Below are 16674 nucleotides of genomic sequence, written 5' to 3' on the forward strand. Positions count from 1 at the left end.
ACGTGCATAAACAGGCGCACATAGAGATGTTACTGAGCAGCCTTTACCAATGTGAACATTGCTCTGCTCGTACTTTACAATCTTAGGAGAACATGCCGGTTGTCATTTTATTCATCAAAGTGTGATTTAGTTGCTGCAAAGGTGGCAGTCGGGCAGTGCACCACACATCTACGCGTCTGGGTATTTGCAGTGTGTTTTGTGCATACTCTAGGAATATTGTTTTGTAGGTACTTTAGTTTATTGTGCAGTATTTCTCATCGCAGCCTTCATACTTGGTTATTTTCTCGCTGCCAATAACTATTGTCCTCTCCATCCCGAGGCGTGAAATATGGTTCCGCACTCAATAGTGCCATCTGCTGTTGCTTTGTCACTTATACTCCTGACACACAGTTAATGCTGCCAGATGGGTGTTTTGTAACTACAGATAAACCAGGGTCACGGTCAGAAGCTGAACGGCTGCGTGCAGTTCAGGAATCAGCAGCAGGCTGGTAATGAACAACAAAGATGTTGCGGCATCCAAGCAAGCCGTTTGAGTAACCGTTTGTAAAATGTGTGCTTTATAGAACGCTTACTGTTTCATTTCAAAGCTGAAAAATCTGTTCTTCACCTCCGCGTGTTTTTAGCTCTTCCCTGACTACATCAAAGTCAAATCCCTCATGACTAAAGTAATCCTGCAGACCTAGATTATAATCAAAGGTTACACACATACTAATGCAGTTTGATTACACCACATTCATCAGTCGTTCACTGCGGATGAAGGAGCACACTGAACAGCCTGATGGTGTTTACCTCATGCGAGGTAGGGGAAGCCGGGGCACAGTGGATCAGAAATGTTGTTTTGTGACAGCATAAACACATTATGTATAGGTTGAAGTCATTCTATTGTAGATTTAATAGATCAAGTTATTGTTTATAAGGCTGTGTTATTTATTTCTCCCCAAGTGTAATTTACAGGTGTTTAAAATCGATTTTAACATTTTTGATTCACTGTGCCCCAGACACTAATTCACGGGATACAGTGAATCAACTTAGAATATAATGAAAAAACACATGATTATAAAGATTTCTTCAAAATTATTAAATATATGCTGATGCATATACAAACTATAATCCAGCAAACCAGCTATGTAATGTGTGAGTGTCTTATATAGTGATATACGTCCTTTAGAAACTATTATAAATACAACTGTTCAAACATGAAAACAGTTGTTTATATACACAAATTATAGAAATAATTCATAGAAAAATAAATGTATAAGCTTCAACAAGTAATATTTGTCATCCACTTGATACTGGGGCTTAGTAAATCACTTTCTAGACTGATTCACTGTGCCCAGATTCACTGTGCCCCGGGTGCATGTGACACACGAGTCATGTTATCAAATAGCTGATAGTCTGGAGAAGACATAACACATGCTCATCAGTTGGACGGGGTAGTCTTCTAACTAATAACAAATTTTTGGGGCACCTTTCCTCTGTTGTGAGAAATAAATACAAAGACACTGACATCCACAAAATTTGTAGATAGGAAAAAACTGAATTCACTTGCCACTTAGTTTTATCCTTAATGTATTGTTGTGAAAGTGTAGTGACACAGACCCACAACAGGGGGCGCAAATGAACAGCCAATAGATGAGCCAAAAAGTAACAATTTAATGTTGTGAAATGTGCACAACGAATATACAGACAATCTCAGAATATAATTACAGTCAATCCACAAAGGTGACGTGTGGGCAGGCTCGAGGATAGAAGACGTCTGTCCTGAGAAGAGCCGGAACCACACGATTTCCGCCACCACAGAACCTGGTGAATACTGGAGCCGCCAAGTCCCGAATTCCCAGGTGATCACCGTCCCCGACTGTCGGATCTGGTACTGCTGGCGAGAACAGACAGTCAAGTGTGGGTGTGTGTACACCCAGTAACAACAACGGTGGGAATGCCACCTCCACCTCTCACTCAATATGTTGCAGAGTACCGCAGTGATTCCTCAGGGGAAAAGAGTGCCCTCCTGCACTCACTCAGCCTCCACAGAAAGAGGGACCGGTACTCCTGCAAACACTCACAATATACAGATATAGATAAACACAAATGGCTGAGGATATTACCTCCAATGAAGCATGATATCTCGGCGATGAGGTGGAGATGACGTCTGGGTTTTATGGAGTGAGATGATGAAGAATGTTACTCATTACTTCCTGACAGCTGTCACTCCCGGCTGTGTCCGTGGCGGCAGCGCCCTCTCGTGCCTGAAGCCCGCACTTCAGGCAGGGCGCCCTCTGATGGTGGGCCAGCAGTACCTCCTCTTCTGGCGGCCCACACAACATGTATCCAAAAATAAAACACTAATTTTTAAGGGGGATGTCTTTATGCATAAAAATATGGTATAACTACTGCAAATATACATGTAGTTTTGCAGATATAGCTACTGATTCACAGTGCCCCGGTTTCCCCTACTCCAAATAGCAGTTGCTCTCTTCATCACTGATCAACATAGAGCATGCAGCCATCTCCTATTCCTAGGCTTTGGAAAAACCTGGACATGTACGTACCCTGTATACTACAATGCGTGAATAGAAAAAGTAGTCCATCCTCCAGATTATTAACAGGATAACTTCAAAATGATTAATGCTATTGTCTTGTAAATCTCTAAATTATAAGAACATATAATGGGGACAACCTTTGTAAAACCTGATGAACTTTGATGCACCAGATGTTCCAAAAAGCACCTTTGTTCTTCCTGTGTAAGATTCCATAGATGTAACTGATTTGTGGATGCTGGAGTGATGATGATTTAGGAGAGAGATTGACTGTTTCTGCAGAGAAATGCACCAAATCAGAGAAATAAACCGTTCATTTCTGATTGTTGGCTTTGATAACTGATAGAACTTCAGAAACCCATATCGGAGTAACAAGAAAATGATGGACTTCAATTTGAGTTTTGCATGTGTGAAGAAGGTGCGGGCTTTAGAAGCAGCAGCAGACACAGCAGTATGTTGGCCGAGGCTTTTTTAGCTGCCTGGCACGTCACTGAGGGTTTATGTAAGCGAACACAACCTCCCTCCATCACGGTAAATACCCCAGCAAACGGCCCACAACGGATTATGCACATGTTTCTTCTTTTGCCGTCTTTCTCAAGCTTGATAAAGCAGCACCAAACTGATGTAAGCAACCAGCGACAAGCAGAGCTAATGTGCCGCCGCCCTACTACCATCGCTCCAGAAAGGCTTGATTGGATATGACAATGTCAGCAAAGGGATGCATGAAACATATGACATTATTTACAAAGCCCTGTGGTGCCACAAAAGGACAGAACCATCAGACACGAGCCAGGTGTGTCACTGGAGCAAAACTCAGACGCCTGAGTCTGATGATGAAAAGAGAAATATCCTGAAATTGTTGTGTCCAATCAAAGCCATTTCAAACTAGTCTATTTTAGTTTTATAACAGTTTAAAGCCAATTATAGAAATATTATTTTCAAAGTTATATTAAGACGATTCATCTCGGTGCAATTAACAAAGTCGATTCAGCTGATTATGTCCAGCGGCAGCCAACATTACTGAGATAATACAGTCTTTAATGTGCATTTGCTCATGCTCATCATCTTTTAAAATGTCAGTTCAATCCGGCGCGTTTACATTTGCAGTATTTTCACAAATGCTGCCAACATTTGCCAAATTCTATATCATTATTTTATTGCATTGGTGGGCGCGAGAGAAAAAAACACTTTTCACTCAGCAATACAAACCACAAAGCAGAAGTGTTTTTCAGAGCGTGTTTATTCTGCTGCCAGTCTGATGGCTAATCATAGCTTTCATGCAGGGGGCAAAATGATGGTGAACTTCATGTGCTGCTGAGGAACAGATAACTGAAATAAATGTTCCTGCATTCAAAGCCCCTAGAGGTAGCCTGGAGAGCAACGAGAAAAATACAGGACGGATTTAGGTTTTGAGATTTGACACTATCAGTGAAAAAAATAGATGAGAATAGGAAACAGATCATCATGGCCATGATCCCATAGGTCTCAAAATTACTTTGTTGCCACATTTGCATATTGTCAGCTTTTTCACTCTTCGGGTTTGTAAAGGCTTACATGTAGCAATTTCTTTATTTTTTTAAACTGAGATGACCGTAATCCAGTTATGCGCAATCTGCAGGCCCAGACTGCAACAGAATGTGCATATAGTAAATAAATCTTCATCGCATTTAAATCCTGACCTTGCCAACCTCATCACTGGAAGCTTTTAAGCTGCAAGATGTCTGTCCAGCTTAACTGTTATATGAAGAGCTGGCAGGCAGCGCATCGCAACAATTGTGGATGGAGGCACGGCCGAATGCTTGTGCTATCCAGCCTTTAAGTTACTTATTATTAGAGAGTTGTTACTGGGAGGCTTGTGGCTGAATCCGGTCCTTGTTACTGTGGTTTTCGTGGACAGAGAGCGCCCGCTGTGGTGATGGCAGGATTGCATTGCTGCTCTTTGCAGACGTGGTAGCTCTACTAAATGTGACCTTGAGTGCACACTGTTAAATCTGTAAATCAGCTGCAAACCAGCATATTGTGAACTCAAATATGGGGTGGAGTTACAACCCTTTATTGTAAAGGGGCAATAACTCTGTCTTAGGACATTGACGTCATAGGTGCAACTCCCCCTAATGTGGACAGTAAATTCCAGTGGTTGCAGATCTGCACGAAGGCGTCCTGTGTCTTCAAAACAGACATGTTGGATTCTTCCAAACAAAATTTGAACAGTTTGTTATTTCCAGTATTTCATCACAAATGATTTACTACCGCCGATACACAATACGTGTAAGCAACAAGCACAGTTCTGCAGTAATGGAATTACAATGACAGAAAAATCTGGCCATATTTTAGTTTACCATTAACACATTTGCTCTGATTGTAATTCTGTTGCCATTGGTGGGCACTGTTCAGCTAATCCAATAACCGATAATTACCGAAGCTAATGTTTTTGTTAGCGGATTAGCTTTTCAGATAAGTTTTAAAACCACCATCAGACCAATTATCTTCCGATAAATTTAGTTCCAATAACTTTTAGACCACTAATGTTTTTATTTTACATAGCTAGTAACATTGAAAAACATTTATAATCTATTTTGCTCTTGTCTGCTATGTATTTTGCAGCAGTGAGGTAGCTAAGAGGAGCTGAGCTCAACTCTGCCCCCAGCAGAAAGGGCCTGACTACCAAAGTGCCACAAAAAAAATAAAATAAATAAAAATCTTTGCTCCTTAACACCTTAGAGTGGTCCAGCGATGAGGCAGACGTCTTGAAATGGGAAGCAGGTTTGACTTATGGTTTTGATTTATAAATCAAATTATTCCGGATAGAATAACTACATTAATGTAAACTCTTAAAATGTACAAAGTGGATATATAATACATATCTGTTCATTTTAAAATAATGCACTAATTCTGAAGATTTGAACATTAACACACAGGTACCCAAGGCGATTATGGGTAAACTAAGCCTCCGCTCATACTGATTGGTTGATTCATTCATTCTATGTAAAAACCAACACAAGTGAATCAATGTAACATGTGTAGGTGTTTACAAATAAATGTGCTTTTGTAAAATATGTCAATTTTTTTCATTTGTGTTAAAAACAAAAAAAAAAGCATTTGCAAAGCCGAAAAGTCTGTTAAATTGTGATTCAGGCTGTGTGATATAGAATTACCCCTGTGCAAATATGGCAGAGTGGTGGTGATATTTTCTCGAGTTGGGTCTTGTTTGTGAATGAGTGAAAAATACACTGAGTCCAGAGTGAGTTTCCTTCACTCGGCTTGAGGTTTTTCAGGTGTGCCCACCGAGAAGGAGACAAGAAGTGGATGAAGAGCACGTGAGAAACACCTGTCTCATGTGGCTTGTAATCTATCATCCCAGACACAGCAGGGACACATGGCTGAATCACTTTCCTGAATTGGGACGGTTTAGTATGCACAGTGAATCGAGCTGAAATATTCATGTGTTCCGTGATTATGCATAAGGCGCCATTTGCCTTCATTTGAATGCATCTTGTGAAATTTGTCTCTAGCGCTGTCTTTATCTGTCTCTGCACACATGCTGATCATGGAGCCTTTTATGACCCACGTAGCGGCAGCGTGGTTTGGATTGTGTGTATGTGGAGTGCGGGCGCCTGTCCTGTAATGGCTGAGCCTAAATCATCAGAATAAGAAGATTTAATGGACATTACAGAGACTATAACAGCTTTTCGGGCCTTGGATTGTTATTTTGTTGGAAAATTGTAATTGCCTGCCATCTAGTGAAGGTTTTTCTAAAATGCATCACAAGTGTCACGTTCTGTGCATTTGATATTTCGCCATCTGCCGAGCACCGTTTTTACTTGTGATGAGAGAGAAATCCAGAGGAGGAATTTCACAGTCTCATCATCATAGACATTATATATATAAGTCAGCTTGTATATAATGTCTATGCTCATCACCTTGTCCCACTTTCTTTCTTTTCTTCCTTCTCTCCATTTTTGCATAACAAATTGTTTCAGAACTTGCCAGGTTGTCAGGGAGCCACCGTGGTTCTCTCCTGTGTCCTGTATGTATTTCTTCCTCCTCCCTCTTGGTTCCGCTTTCCTCCACGCTTTTCTTTCATCCTGTGTCAACCTCAGACTCGCCGCCTCGTCCACGTGCCTGCTGATCCTCCAGGGTTGGCCAGATGAAACGAGGGCAGGAGGCTCACGGGAACACGCCATGTTGCATCCTGTGCATCCTGCCAGCTTCATGCCAACCGCCGTCCCGAGGGGCTTCCTTTCTCAAATTAGTGCTGTTTCTCAGAAGGACAGAAAGAGACTCTGTTCTACCTGTCATGCTCCATTCATGTCACACCTTTTGGATTCTTCTACCCCGCCCCATCAACCTCCACCTCCGACTTTAATTTTCTGTCTCTCTCTCCACCCTGATTTCTTCCTTTCCTTTTTTTCTTCCTTCTGTCAGCTTGTCACTGCAGTCTGATGATTTTACTGCTGCAGTTGGGGAGGTGATGGTCTAGTGGTTAAGGTGTTGGGCTGGGCTGGAAAAGCGCTATATAAATGCAGTCCATTCAAAATGCAGTCCATTTGCAGTAGAATTCCGTGGGGCCTTGTTGCAGAATGATCCAAGCAGATGCTCTCTGTCTTTCTCTCTGATTTATTCTCATCGCTGTAACTTTCACTTTTTTTTTCTTTCTTTCCAGTGACATTAATTACCACATTACCAGGATTTTTCAATAATTTATGAATGATTTTCATAAAACTTGGTAAAAGGATGGGCCATGATCCAAGAAGGGGCCCATTAAATGTTGATGTGGCTGTGGGGAATCCAAGAAATTATGTTTTAATAAGGCTTTATTGAAGGTTACTAACTGGAAGTTGGATTTGAAAATTGGATCAATAATCCTATAATCACATGCATGACACAAACTAGGAGCAGGTGTGCTTGAAGTTGTTACGCTCCTGGTGCTTCCTGTTTTACTGTCGGGTTGTGAGACTTGAACACTAACCCCTAAGGCAATGATTGGATGTATCTGGTATGGGGTCTTTTTGGTGGATCTTTGGCTACCACTGAAATGTCTTTGTCTCAAATGAGCAGTTACTTAGTGAGAATCAGACGAGGAGCATCATTTTCACTGTGGGGGACTGTCAGCGTTGACATTTTGGTCATGTGGTGCTTCACCAGCATGGAGATGCTTCAGTGTTGAGAACCCTAGCAACTCGAAGGCTAAGAGGGCACCACATTTCACCTGGCAGTGGCAGATAGATGGATACTGTCACTTGGTGGCGATCAACTGGCTGCTAACAAATGAATTTGAAGAAGCTTAGGTAGCATTTCATGTAGATCCACATTCAGGGGTGGATCCATGAAATTTGAACACCCCCCACCCCAATGCAAACAACACGTTATGAGAGAAATTTTCACAAAATATGGTGAGAAGGTTGAGTCTAACCTGGAAACTAAAACCAGCAAACCATTGGTTGTGCCCAATAAAATTAATCTTTTTAAAGAGTGCACCTCAAACTGAAGTCAAATTGTAAATGTCAGCAGAAGTCAAATGGATGCTTGGTGATTAAAAGCTATTCTGATTCTGATTAAAACATGGTCGGATGACTATTTTGGGCCTTGGTAGACGTATGCCATTGAGTGCTCTTCTACTTGGTTAATTGCATAACACAGCACATCTGTATGGGAGTGTTTGCATTTATTGTGATCAAAAACAGCAGAAAAATTCTATAAAAGAAGAAGAAAGTCTCAGTTATGAAACAAGAAGATTTCAAACATTTTTTTTTGTTACATTCCCTTGACATCAGCTCTTGGTATTGCCAGCTCTCTTTTGTTTAAATGAGTCCTCTGCCAGATCAGCACAGCTGCGCCTAGATTGCCCATCAGCTCGGAGAGTTTTTTTACCAGAAAGGTCAAGTGGAAGGTTACAGCTAATGAATCGCTTGGCTTCTCATGGCCACACACGAGGTTTGTGAACTACATGGGGACCGAGGCGGGGGGATGGCAGTCATCCGCAGCGCTACTGCATTAAGCTCAGACCTTCATGTGTTTTAGGGATGCTGTAACGGCAATGCTGCTGGTACTGAGAACCGAGCCTGTGCATAGCATTTATGGGATTTGGTTTCACTGAACCACTGTGGTTGTACTGGAGAGCTTCCAGTACAACCACAGTCTGGCCACTTATCCCCATAAGGGCTTAGCTCAAGGCACATCAGCGGCATGAGCGTCGTGAAAGTGCTGATTTTTTTACTGTCCCCATCAAAAATTAGCCTGTGATTTTTTGTTGTTGTTGTTCCACCCACACTTTACTAACCTTTAAGGTGTTAAAAAGTCTCTGTCCACTTCTGCAGATCAGATGATTTAATTATCTCAGTTGAAACTGATGACGTTGGTTAAAAAGTGAGTGTTTGTGTTGTCATTAATCCAGGTTATTCAGTATTTTAGCCTATAAGCCTCAGCATTTTTTTTATGAAAAAAATTCCAAAAATCTTAAAGCTACAGTTTGCAGGATTTGGCAACATCTAGTGGTAATGTTTCAGATTGCAATATGCCATGACGGGTCACGATTTTTTTTATATTCATTATTTTCACTTCTTTAGCAATGGGGTTTCAAGCGGCCTTGTCTTCTCTTATGATAAGCAACAAGCTATATAGCAGTAAGCTAGCACTAGCAACAAGTGGACAGTGTATAGGGGACATTGAAACTTGCAAAGGTTCCTTAAGGAAGGCATCAATCTGCAGCCACCACAACAGAGACCCCACGGGACATCGTGCCTGGTTGAGCCACACGAGTCTGCAGGAATTAGCTTTGAAGAAGACTTTCCATCACATGGAAGTAATTACATTTTCTCTGCAATCAGCAGCTAAAACATAGGATTGATGGAGTCAGTCAGTCAGTGAGCGGGTCTGCAAAATTTCTGTAAATAAGTCTGTACGTAGTCAGGTTTGGTTTTGTTCTGATAGATCCAGGTGAGGACCAGTGATCTTCTGATTTGGGCCGTGCTGGTGTCTTTTAACAAGCATTATAACCATAACATCAAATAAATACTGATAACCTTCTCCAGTCATTTGTGAAGCCTTGTTGCTAATTGCACGGTTCTTTTTATAACCCCCCCTTTTTTTTTTTGCTTTGCAGTTTTTTCCTTACGGTGATGCATCCAAGTTCGCCCAGCATGCCTTCCGCACCTTTGACAAGAATGGTGATGGCACCATCGACTTCAGAGAGTTCATCTGTGCACTGTCCATCACGTCACGAGGGAGCTTTGAGCAGAAACTCAACTGGGCTTTCAACATGTACGACCTGGATGGAGATGGAAAGATCACACGAGTGGAGATGCTGGAGATCATTGAGGTAAAATGGGAGATTGGCCGCTTGATCACTTCGTATTTTATCTTAACAAAACCAAACAAACCTGCTTTCTACTGTCCGCAGGCGATTTACAAGATGGTCGGCACAGTCATCATGATGAAAATGAATGAGGACGGATTGACGCCCGAACAGAGGGTGGACAAGATCTTCTCCAAGATGGATAAGAACAACGACGACCAGATAACGCTGGAGGAGTTCAAAGAGGCCGCCAAGAGTGACCCGTCCATCGTATTACTCCTGCAGTGTGACCTCCAGAAATAGGCCAAAGGGTGAGCCGAGCGCTTCACCAGCCGCCATGGACTGCACAGAAAGAAATTTCATGTTCCATTCAGTTTGCAGCTATTTCCACTGAAGAAGAAAAAAAAAAATAATACTTGGACTACCTTTCAATGGATCTGCTTCTTGTGTTTGAAACACTCGTGTGCATGAGAATGTTATTTGCTATATAAAAATCTACACATAGCATACAGCATAACACAAACACACATATTTACACATTGCACAATTATATATATATATATATAGAGAGAGAGAGAGAGCGAGAGCGAGATCTATAAATCTAAATATATATTTAAATTATTTAACAATCAACTGCCAAAATGTGAAGTGTGCAAAGTATTTTACATACGGTTTCATTCCACTGGAGCTTGCGCATCAGTGATGTGCTACGTTGAATTTTCCGCTACTCTCATCTATTGTCCCAAGTTTACTGACGCTAGCTGCGTGTCTCATAAATACTGAACCAAACTCTTATAATAATGTATCTGCCTCCAATACGACACTCAATCCATCGTCTTGAACATTAGCCAGAGATAGGCCAAGACATGGGTTTGTTTGTCAAATTTTTCCTTGCAAAAAAACCTAAACAAAACAAAAAAAAATGTGCTTGTACTGTCAATAAAAAACGTAAATGTAGTTAATTTGCATGCCTTTAGGTTTTGCCTTAAAAAAAATCTCATTTTTCTCATCCCGTGAGCTTAACCGAAGACAGAAGGCCTTATCGCAGCAGCACAGTGAGGCTCGAAAGATTTGTACTGAATAGGGGGGTTCGATGGGAGTGGGGGGGGATTACTTGTGATCTGTCACTTTTTAATTTTGCTAAAACTATGGCAACATGTTTCCGTGTAGCTGAGCTGTAGTATATGTTGCTAAGGACAAGTCTGCCGCCTCCGCACTTAGTGAGCAGCTGATAAATTTCTCTATTTCACTTTCAGAGGTAACAGCACTTTAATATTTTGTTTAAAAAATATATAAGTAAAAGCAGACTGGAGGTGAGATCAAATAATTCAATCAGGATTCCCTGTAGAATGGATGCTTCTCGTTGGCAATTAACTTCACAAATAATCATTGAGGGTTTTTTTCCATGTTACATTCTGAAGCTTTTCTCACTAACACATGCGTTTTTGTTTTCTCTCAGATAGTCTGCAGGTTGCATATCAGTGAGGTGGCAAGCCAACATCGAGCTGGTGCAGCATTATGCAATAAAAGCATCAAACACTCGAGCTTGTTTTGTCTTTTTCAGTGAAAGTACACGAGCACTTCAAGCAGAGCAGTGAGAGCCATCAGTGGCGTTTCATTTTACAGCCCAAGTCGGACAATTCACCTGCCCGGCCTTGAACTCGATCTTTTTGTACTTTTTTACTCCCATCCCTCACATATTGTACGCAAACTGATATGTATAGAGGCTCAGTGTTAAAGTGCGGTACCACAAAATAAAACCCCAAACCTGTAAGCCCTCTGCAACACAGCTAACTGTGTGAAAACAACTTTCCAACTTAGTGTTGCATGTTTGATGAGCTATTTACAGCTTTGAGAGGTTAAAGGTCATATTCGTGTTACAAGGTACCAGTACAATAGAGACCACCAGTCCATTGTCATCTGAACTTCTTTAATGACATCCTCTTATTACTGTTGCTATTACGATTAAGATACCAAATGTAAGCAAAGACGAGCGTGTACAAGGATTTTTTTTTTCTTTTTTTGTAGCATGTATCGTGTCCCTGACAACATGGCTGCACTACTCCCTGTGTTGTGATTTAATCTAATAAAAGGAACTCTATGGGCTATTGTCTGGTCTGCTTATTTGGTTCAGTGTATCACCAGGTGCAATCTAAGAACAACATTTGACATTTAAAAGGAATAAAACGACAATTTATACACAGAATTTTGCACTGTTTCCACACATCAGTGATTTGGTCAGTTCTCATTTAAAGGTCATTTTTACTGACAATACACTGCACCAGCAGAAAAACAAATGGACCTTTGACAGGGGACAAAAAACAAAACAGCTGTTTACATCAATCAAGACACAGACGTCACCCTCTGCAGATCTGTTAGTCATCAAATCAGACTTCAGACACACAAGACAGCAGCACTATAATCAAGCACAAACTATGAGGCCAAACTAAATACTAAGTAAACGTGTATCTGTGTGATGTTTGCCAAGTCTCTCGGCTAAATGGGAAATCGACCAAAAAACTGAAGTACTGAGCTTCAAAAACTACACAAATGGAATTTTGAGTCAACAATATCTCTGATCAGAATATTCACACATATTTGTAAATAGAAAAAAAAAAAAAAAACTAACTCCTCAGAAAAAGAAACAAAATCAAAGGGAGATTTGTACAGGCAGAAAAATACGGGTAACTTTTTCTTGCGGGGGGAAGAGGATTCCAGGATGCTACTTCGGAGGATCCGTGTTGATGCCGTATTTCTCTTTTAGAAGCTTCAACTGTTCCTCTTTCTTCTTTGTGTCCATTTTCTGGAAAGCCTGTCAATGAAATCAGCAAAACAAATTAAACATTTAATGCCCATTTTCTAAAGCACATTTTTTGGTCAATTTACAAATCATTTTTCATATCTGCTTGTAAAACACAAGTCTGACTTTCTTGCTGGCCTAACGGTATGCTCATACGTACTCTGTTGGCATTGTAGTAGAGAACGACCAGGTAGCGATTACAGACATTGAAGCCTGACAGGTGGTCACAAGCATTCTTCGCATCAAAGATGTCTTCATACACCACATAGGCCGTCCCTCTTGTCTCAGGTGTGTTTCCACTGAACAGACAGAATCAAATGAAGTGAGGACTACATGGGTAGTGTCCTACAAGCAAGCATTACAATTTCAGTACACAAACACAATTTCTTACAACCACATTTGAGATTCTGGGTTTCAAACCACCAGTCATACTTAAGTAGTTGTAATAGTACCTTCTGACATGATCAGGATATGGCTGTTGACTTCTGAGTGTGTGCAGTGGCCATGATAAATGCAACATATGAGTTTTTTTTGTTTGTTTTTGTTTTACGTGTCAGAAACAGTAGACAACACGAACAACATATAAATCACAGCAGTAGATGCTGCTGTGGCCACATTTATAAGTAGCAGTTTCTGTCATTCACCATAGGTGTAAGCAGTGACGACAACAAACAAAGTGGCTCAACCATGAATTTCTAGACATTTGGCCTATGGATGACTGGTTGCCAGCCTGCAGATTTGTATTCTGTTGACACATACCAAACAGTGCATTCCCAAAAATATTTTGCATTGATTCTGCAGAATTTTATGTTGAAGGGCCTATGTGACTCCAACTTAAAAGGTAGTCATGTGGCCTTGAGTTGACCAATTTCTGATCTCCAGACATCTCAGTGTAATAAATATCTGTGTTTCCCCATTAGGTGCAGGTCCTGTTCCTTTAACCCATTGTGACCAAAGCAAACATTCATTCCACTAAGCTATAGCGTATTAAAAACTTACGTTCTGATTTGCCGTATTGGACCATATTTGCCAAAAATGTCATACATTTCTTCTGCTGTGATCTTATAAGGAAGGTTCCTGACATACAGAATTCTGTTGACTTCTGGAGGTAATCGGATCTGCAACAAACAACAAGGACAAACAAATGGTTAAAAGCCAATGGACACACAATAAAACCAACTGAAGGTGCCACATACGATTATGTTGTGTTTCTCTAACTCCCTGGAATGCTAACTTGAAAGATTTATGTAGTGCAACATAATAATAATACATTCCAATTTCTTCACTGGTCATACAAATAGACTATTGAGCTGACTTCCAGAACAACGCAACTAATCAAATGAACAGTGGAAGCTATTCACTAATTTGTCAATGAACAGAATCGAATATTTTTTTAATAATTCAACTCGACTGATGCCTTTTGTTACGGATCGTGAGTTAGCGATAACTAGCTTAAGAATGCTAACGACTACCTGGACTAGTTTCTATCTTAAACAAGCTACTGTTCAACGGTGCATCGCTTAATAAATACAACACTGAACTACAAAAAAAAAAAACTCACATTAGCGCGTTTAGCCGCTTGCATAGCCATGATTGAATGTTTTTATGTGTAGCTGACGAAGGCCAAAAAATAAACACGAAGCTTCAATCTCGTCGTTTCCGTCACTCAGGACTTCCGCATCGAGAGCAACCGCACTGTCGTGATGCTGCGCTGCCGCCCCCTAACGACAGGCTGTATACAGTGCATGCATCTGCTTTGAAAAGCCAAATTTCTTGGTCAAAGCATAAATATTATTGCTGGGAAGTAGAGATCTATTCTGATACTGGGGAGGCCTGGGATTATGCATGTAATAACCAAACGATTAATTACAACCCGTTTTTCTTATAAATTTCAGTTCTTCCCACATAAATCCTATATTTTCAAAAGTGAAAAGCTGTCACACATTATATGTAGCTATTTACTGATACATTTAAATAGTTAATAGTTTTTTTTTTAGTGTTTTTTTTTCCAAACGTTTTTTTGGCACGTTAAATCCACGGTACTATACATGGGCACTTTAATGTATTTGATTCGACTTCCTTTTAATTCTTTATTATTAAAAATTATTTAAAAAAAATGGTTAACACACACACACACACACATACAAAACTGCAAGTATTTCCATTATGGTCCACAAAATAATATGATCAACACTGGAATAATATATATTTTAGTGTAAAGTGTGTGTACAATATTAACTAAAGAAAATCAATTATAAAATGTAAGGAAAAACTATGAATACAAATAATAACGGCCCATCTTGAGATTTTTGAATATTAAATGTTCGAGGATAGTTAACGTCTGTCAAGTTAACGGCTTAATTAAAATTCATTGGTGGGAAAAGTACTTCCGGGTGGGGGAGGGGTAGAACTAATTGAAGTTTGTCGAAGCGTGAAAACAGTTTTTCGAAGTGCGCTTGTTGTGGCGTCAGTGCTCGTTTTGTGGATTTATTTCCATTTTTGTCGATTTTTTTTTTTTTTTTGTTACAAAGTCACATTTTCAGCGAATAAAGCAGGTGAGTTTGTCCTGAGCGTGAATGCGCGAGTCTCGTCGCACGTGTGTTTCAACTTGACCTTAGTTATTTGCCATCACTTTGTTTATATGTAAGAACCCAATTTATGTCAGAATTTTCTGTTTAATATTCTATCTCTACACCAGTATATATTTTTGTTGAAAGCTGAAAACGATGTATTTTTTGCAGCCAGAAAGCGCCTAGCATGTTTCGCGGCCGCCATTTTGACCCACAGTATTTATTTTTTTTAAGTTTTTTGTTTTGTCATTGTTGGCTTTAGCTGTTTTCAGGCGTGACACGAGTTTGCGGGTGCGATTGCAAAAACGAGGCTTAAAAAAAAGCTTTAAAGTTTAAACGAACCGATGATGCGAAATGCCTCCGTCTAATTTTTCGAAACACGGCGCTTTGGCGACATCTTGTGGCTATTGAGCCACAATAGTTTAATTCAGGAGCATTCAATCGTTGGAAAAAATGTGGGAAAATAAAGCATGTACATAAAATATATAAGTACACACTTATCATGCCTACCAATACATGCAACATTTTGAAGATAATCCAAAAACTTCAAAAATTATTCCAGCTGTCCTTTGCAATATAAAAGTAAAAACATCACAGAACATGCAACACAAATAGATGACAGAAAATAGGCAAAAAGAAAATGAAACTTTTAAACATTCCAAGTTTCAAACTAAAATATATTAAAATAATTATTAAAATGCAAAATTTAAGAGAGATTGTGATTATTAAAATGGCACAATAATTACAGGTGCAGCAACAGTTGTATTTAAAAGTGCACTGGGTACAGTAAAATTAATCTGACTTGGTCATTGTTTGAATAAGTTACATAAATTGCTGGATGATTATTGCCTTGGAGGAGGTTATGTTTTCACCCTGTTTGCTTGTGAACAGCATGGAACCCACAGTTTTTCATATATTCTGATTTTTTTTTTTTGTTTTTTTTTTTTTAAACTGAAGATTCATATCCTGATAGGCAAGAACTTGCTCGACTTTCAGTGTCAAAGTTGGGAAAAATCTTGTAAATTTGGAAAAATCTCTAACATCAAATTTCTTTCATATTTGAGAGAATTATGTAGGATGGTATTCTTTATCGACTGACAAAGTTTGATCCGGCTCTAATCCGGATTACAGATTTTGTGGCCATTTAAATTTAACATTGAAAACTCCATTTAATGTATATTTTACATTATATCTTAATCAAGCCCCAGTCACTCTCATATTTGAAAGTGAGGTGCAGACTGGCACTCACTATCACCCGATACAGTTTGATCCAGATGTGACTGGATTGTGGATTTTGTGGACATTTTGAATGTAATATTGAAAACCCCCCAAAAAATTGGTGTATATTTTGCATTATATCTTAAACAAAAGTGCCTCAGTCACTCATATATATATATATATATATATATATATATATATATATATGTATATATGTGTGTGTGTGTGTGTCTATATATATATGTATGTATGTCA

At 39.7% G+C, this 16674-nt stretch overlaps 2 protein-coding genes across 4 annotated transcripts in view; one reads left to right on the forward strand and one right to left on the reverse strand.

Moving 5' to 3' along the window:
* The window catches only part of vsnl1a (visinin-like 1a), a 27921-nt gene extending 15998 nt beyond the window's left edge, over positions 1 to 11923 (forward strand). For all 3 annotated transcript variants that reach the window (XM_034162909.1, XM_034162908.1, XM_034162910.1), the window contains exons 3-4: positions 9640 to 9855; positions 9937 to 11923. In XM_034162909.1, the coding sequence (XP_034018800.1) occupies positions 9640 to 9855; positions 9937 to 10134 (414 nt within the window). In that variant the 3' untranslated portion in view covers positions 10135 to 11923. The remainder of the gene's footprint in view (positions 1 to 9639; positions 9856 to 9936) is intronic.
* On the reverse strand, positions 11803 to 14345 carry sf3b6 (splicing factor 3b, subunit 6). Its single transcript, XM_034162911.1, has 4 exons — positions 14193 to 14345; positions 13631 to 13749; positions 12792 to 12930; positions 11803 to 12643 (listed from the first exon to the last, which is right to left on the reverse strand). The coding sequence occupies exons 1-4, from the start codon at positions 14220 to 14222 to the stop codon at positions 12554 to 12556; spliced, it is 378 nt and encodes a 125-aa protein (XP_034018802.1). The 5' UTR covers positions 14223 to 14345; the 3' UTR covers positions 11803 to 12553.
* Positions 14346 to 16674: the final 2329 nt, after the last annotated feature.

Source organism: Thalassophryne amazonica, chromosome 21, assembly GCF_902500255.1.
Source record: "Thalassophryne amazonica chromosome 21, fThaAma1.1, whole genome shotgun sequence".
NCBI lineage: Eukaryota > Metazoa > Chordata > Actinopteri > Batrachoidiformes > Batrachoididae > Thalassophryne > Thalassophryne amazonica.

Coding starts and splice junctions, on each gene's coding strand:
- sf3b6 (XM_034162911.1), bottom strand. CDS start 14,222: ATGGCTATGCAAGCGGCTAAACGCGCTAAT. Junction 12,931..13,630: donor CCAATACGGCAAATCAGAAC/GTAAGTTTTTAA, acceptor CTGTCTGTTCAG/TGGAAACACACCTGAGACAA. Junction 12,644..12,791: donor TCTACTACAATGCCAACAGA/GTACGTATGAGC, acceptor TTTCATTGACAG/GCTTTCCAGAAAATGGACAC.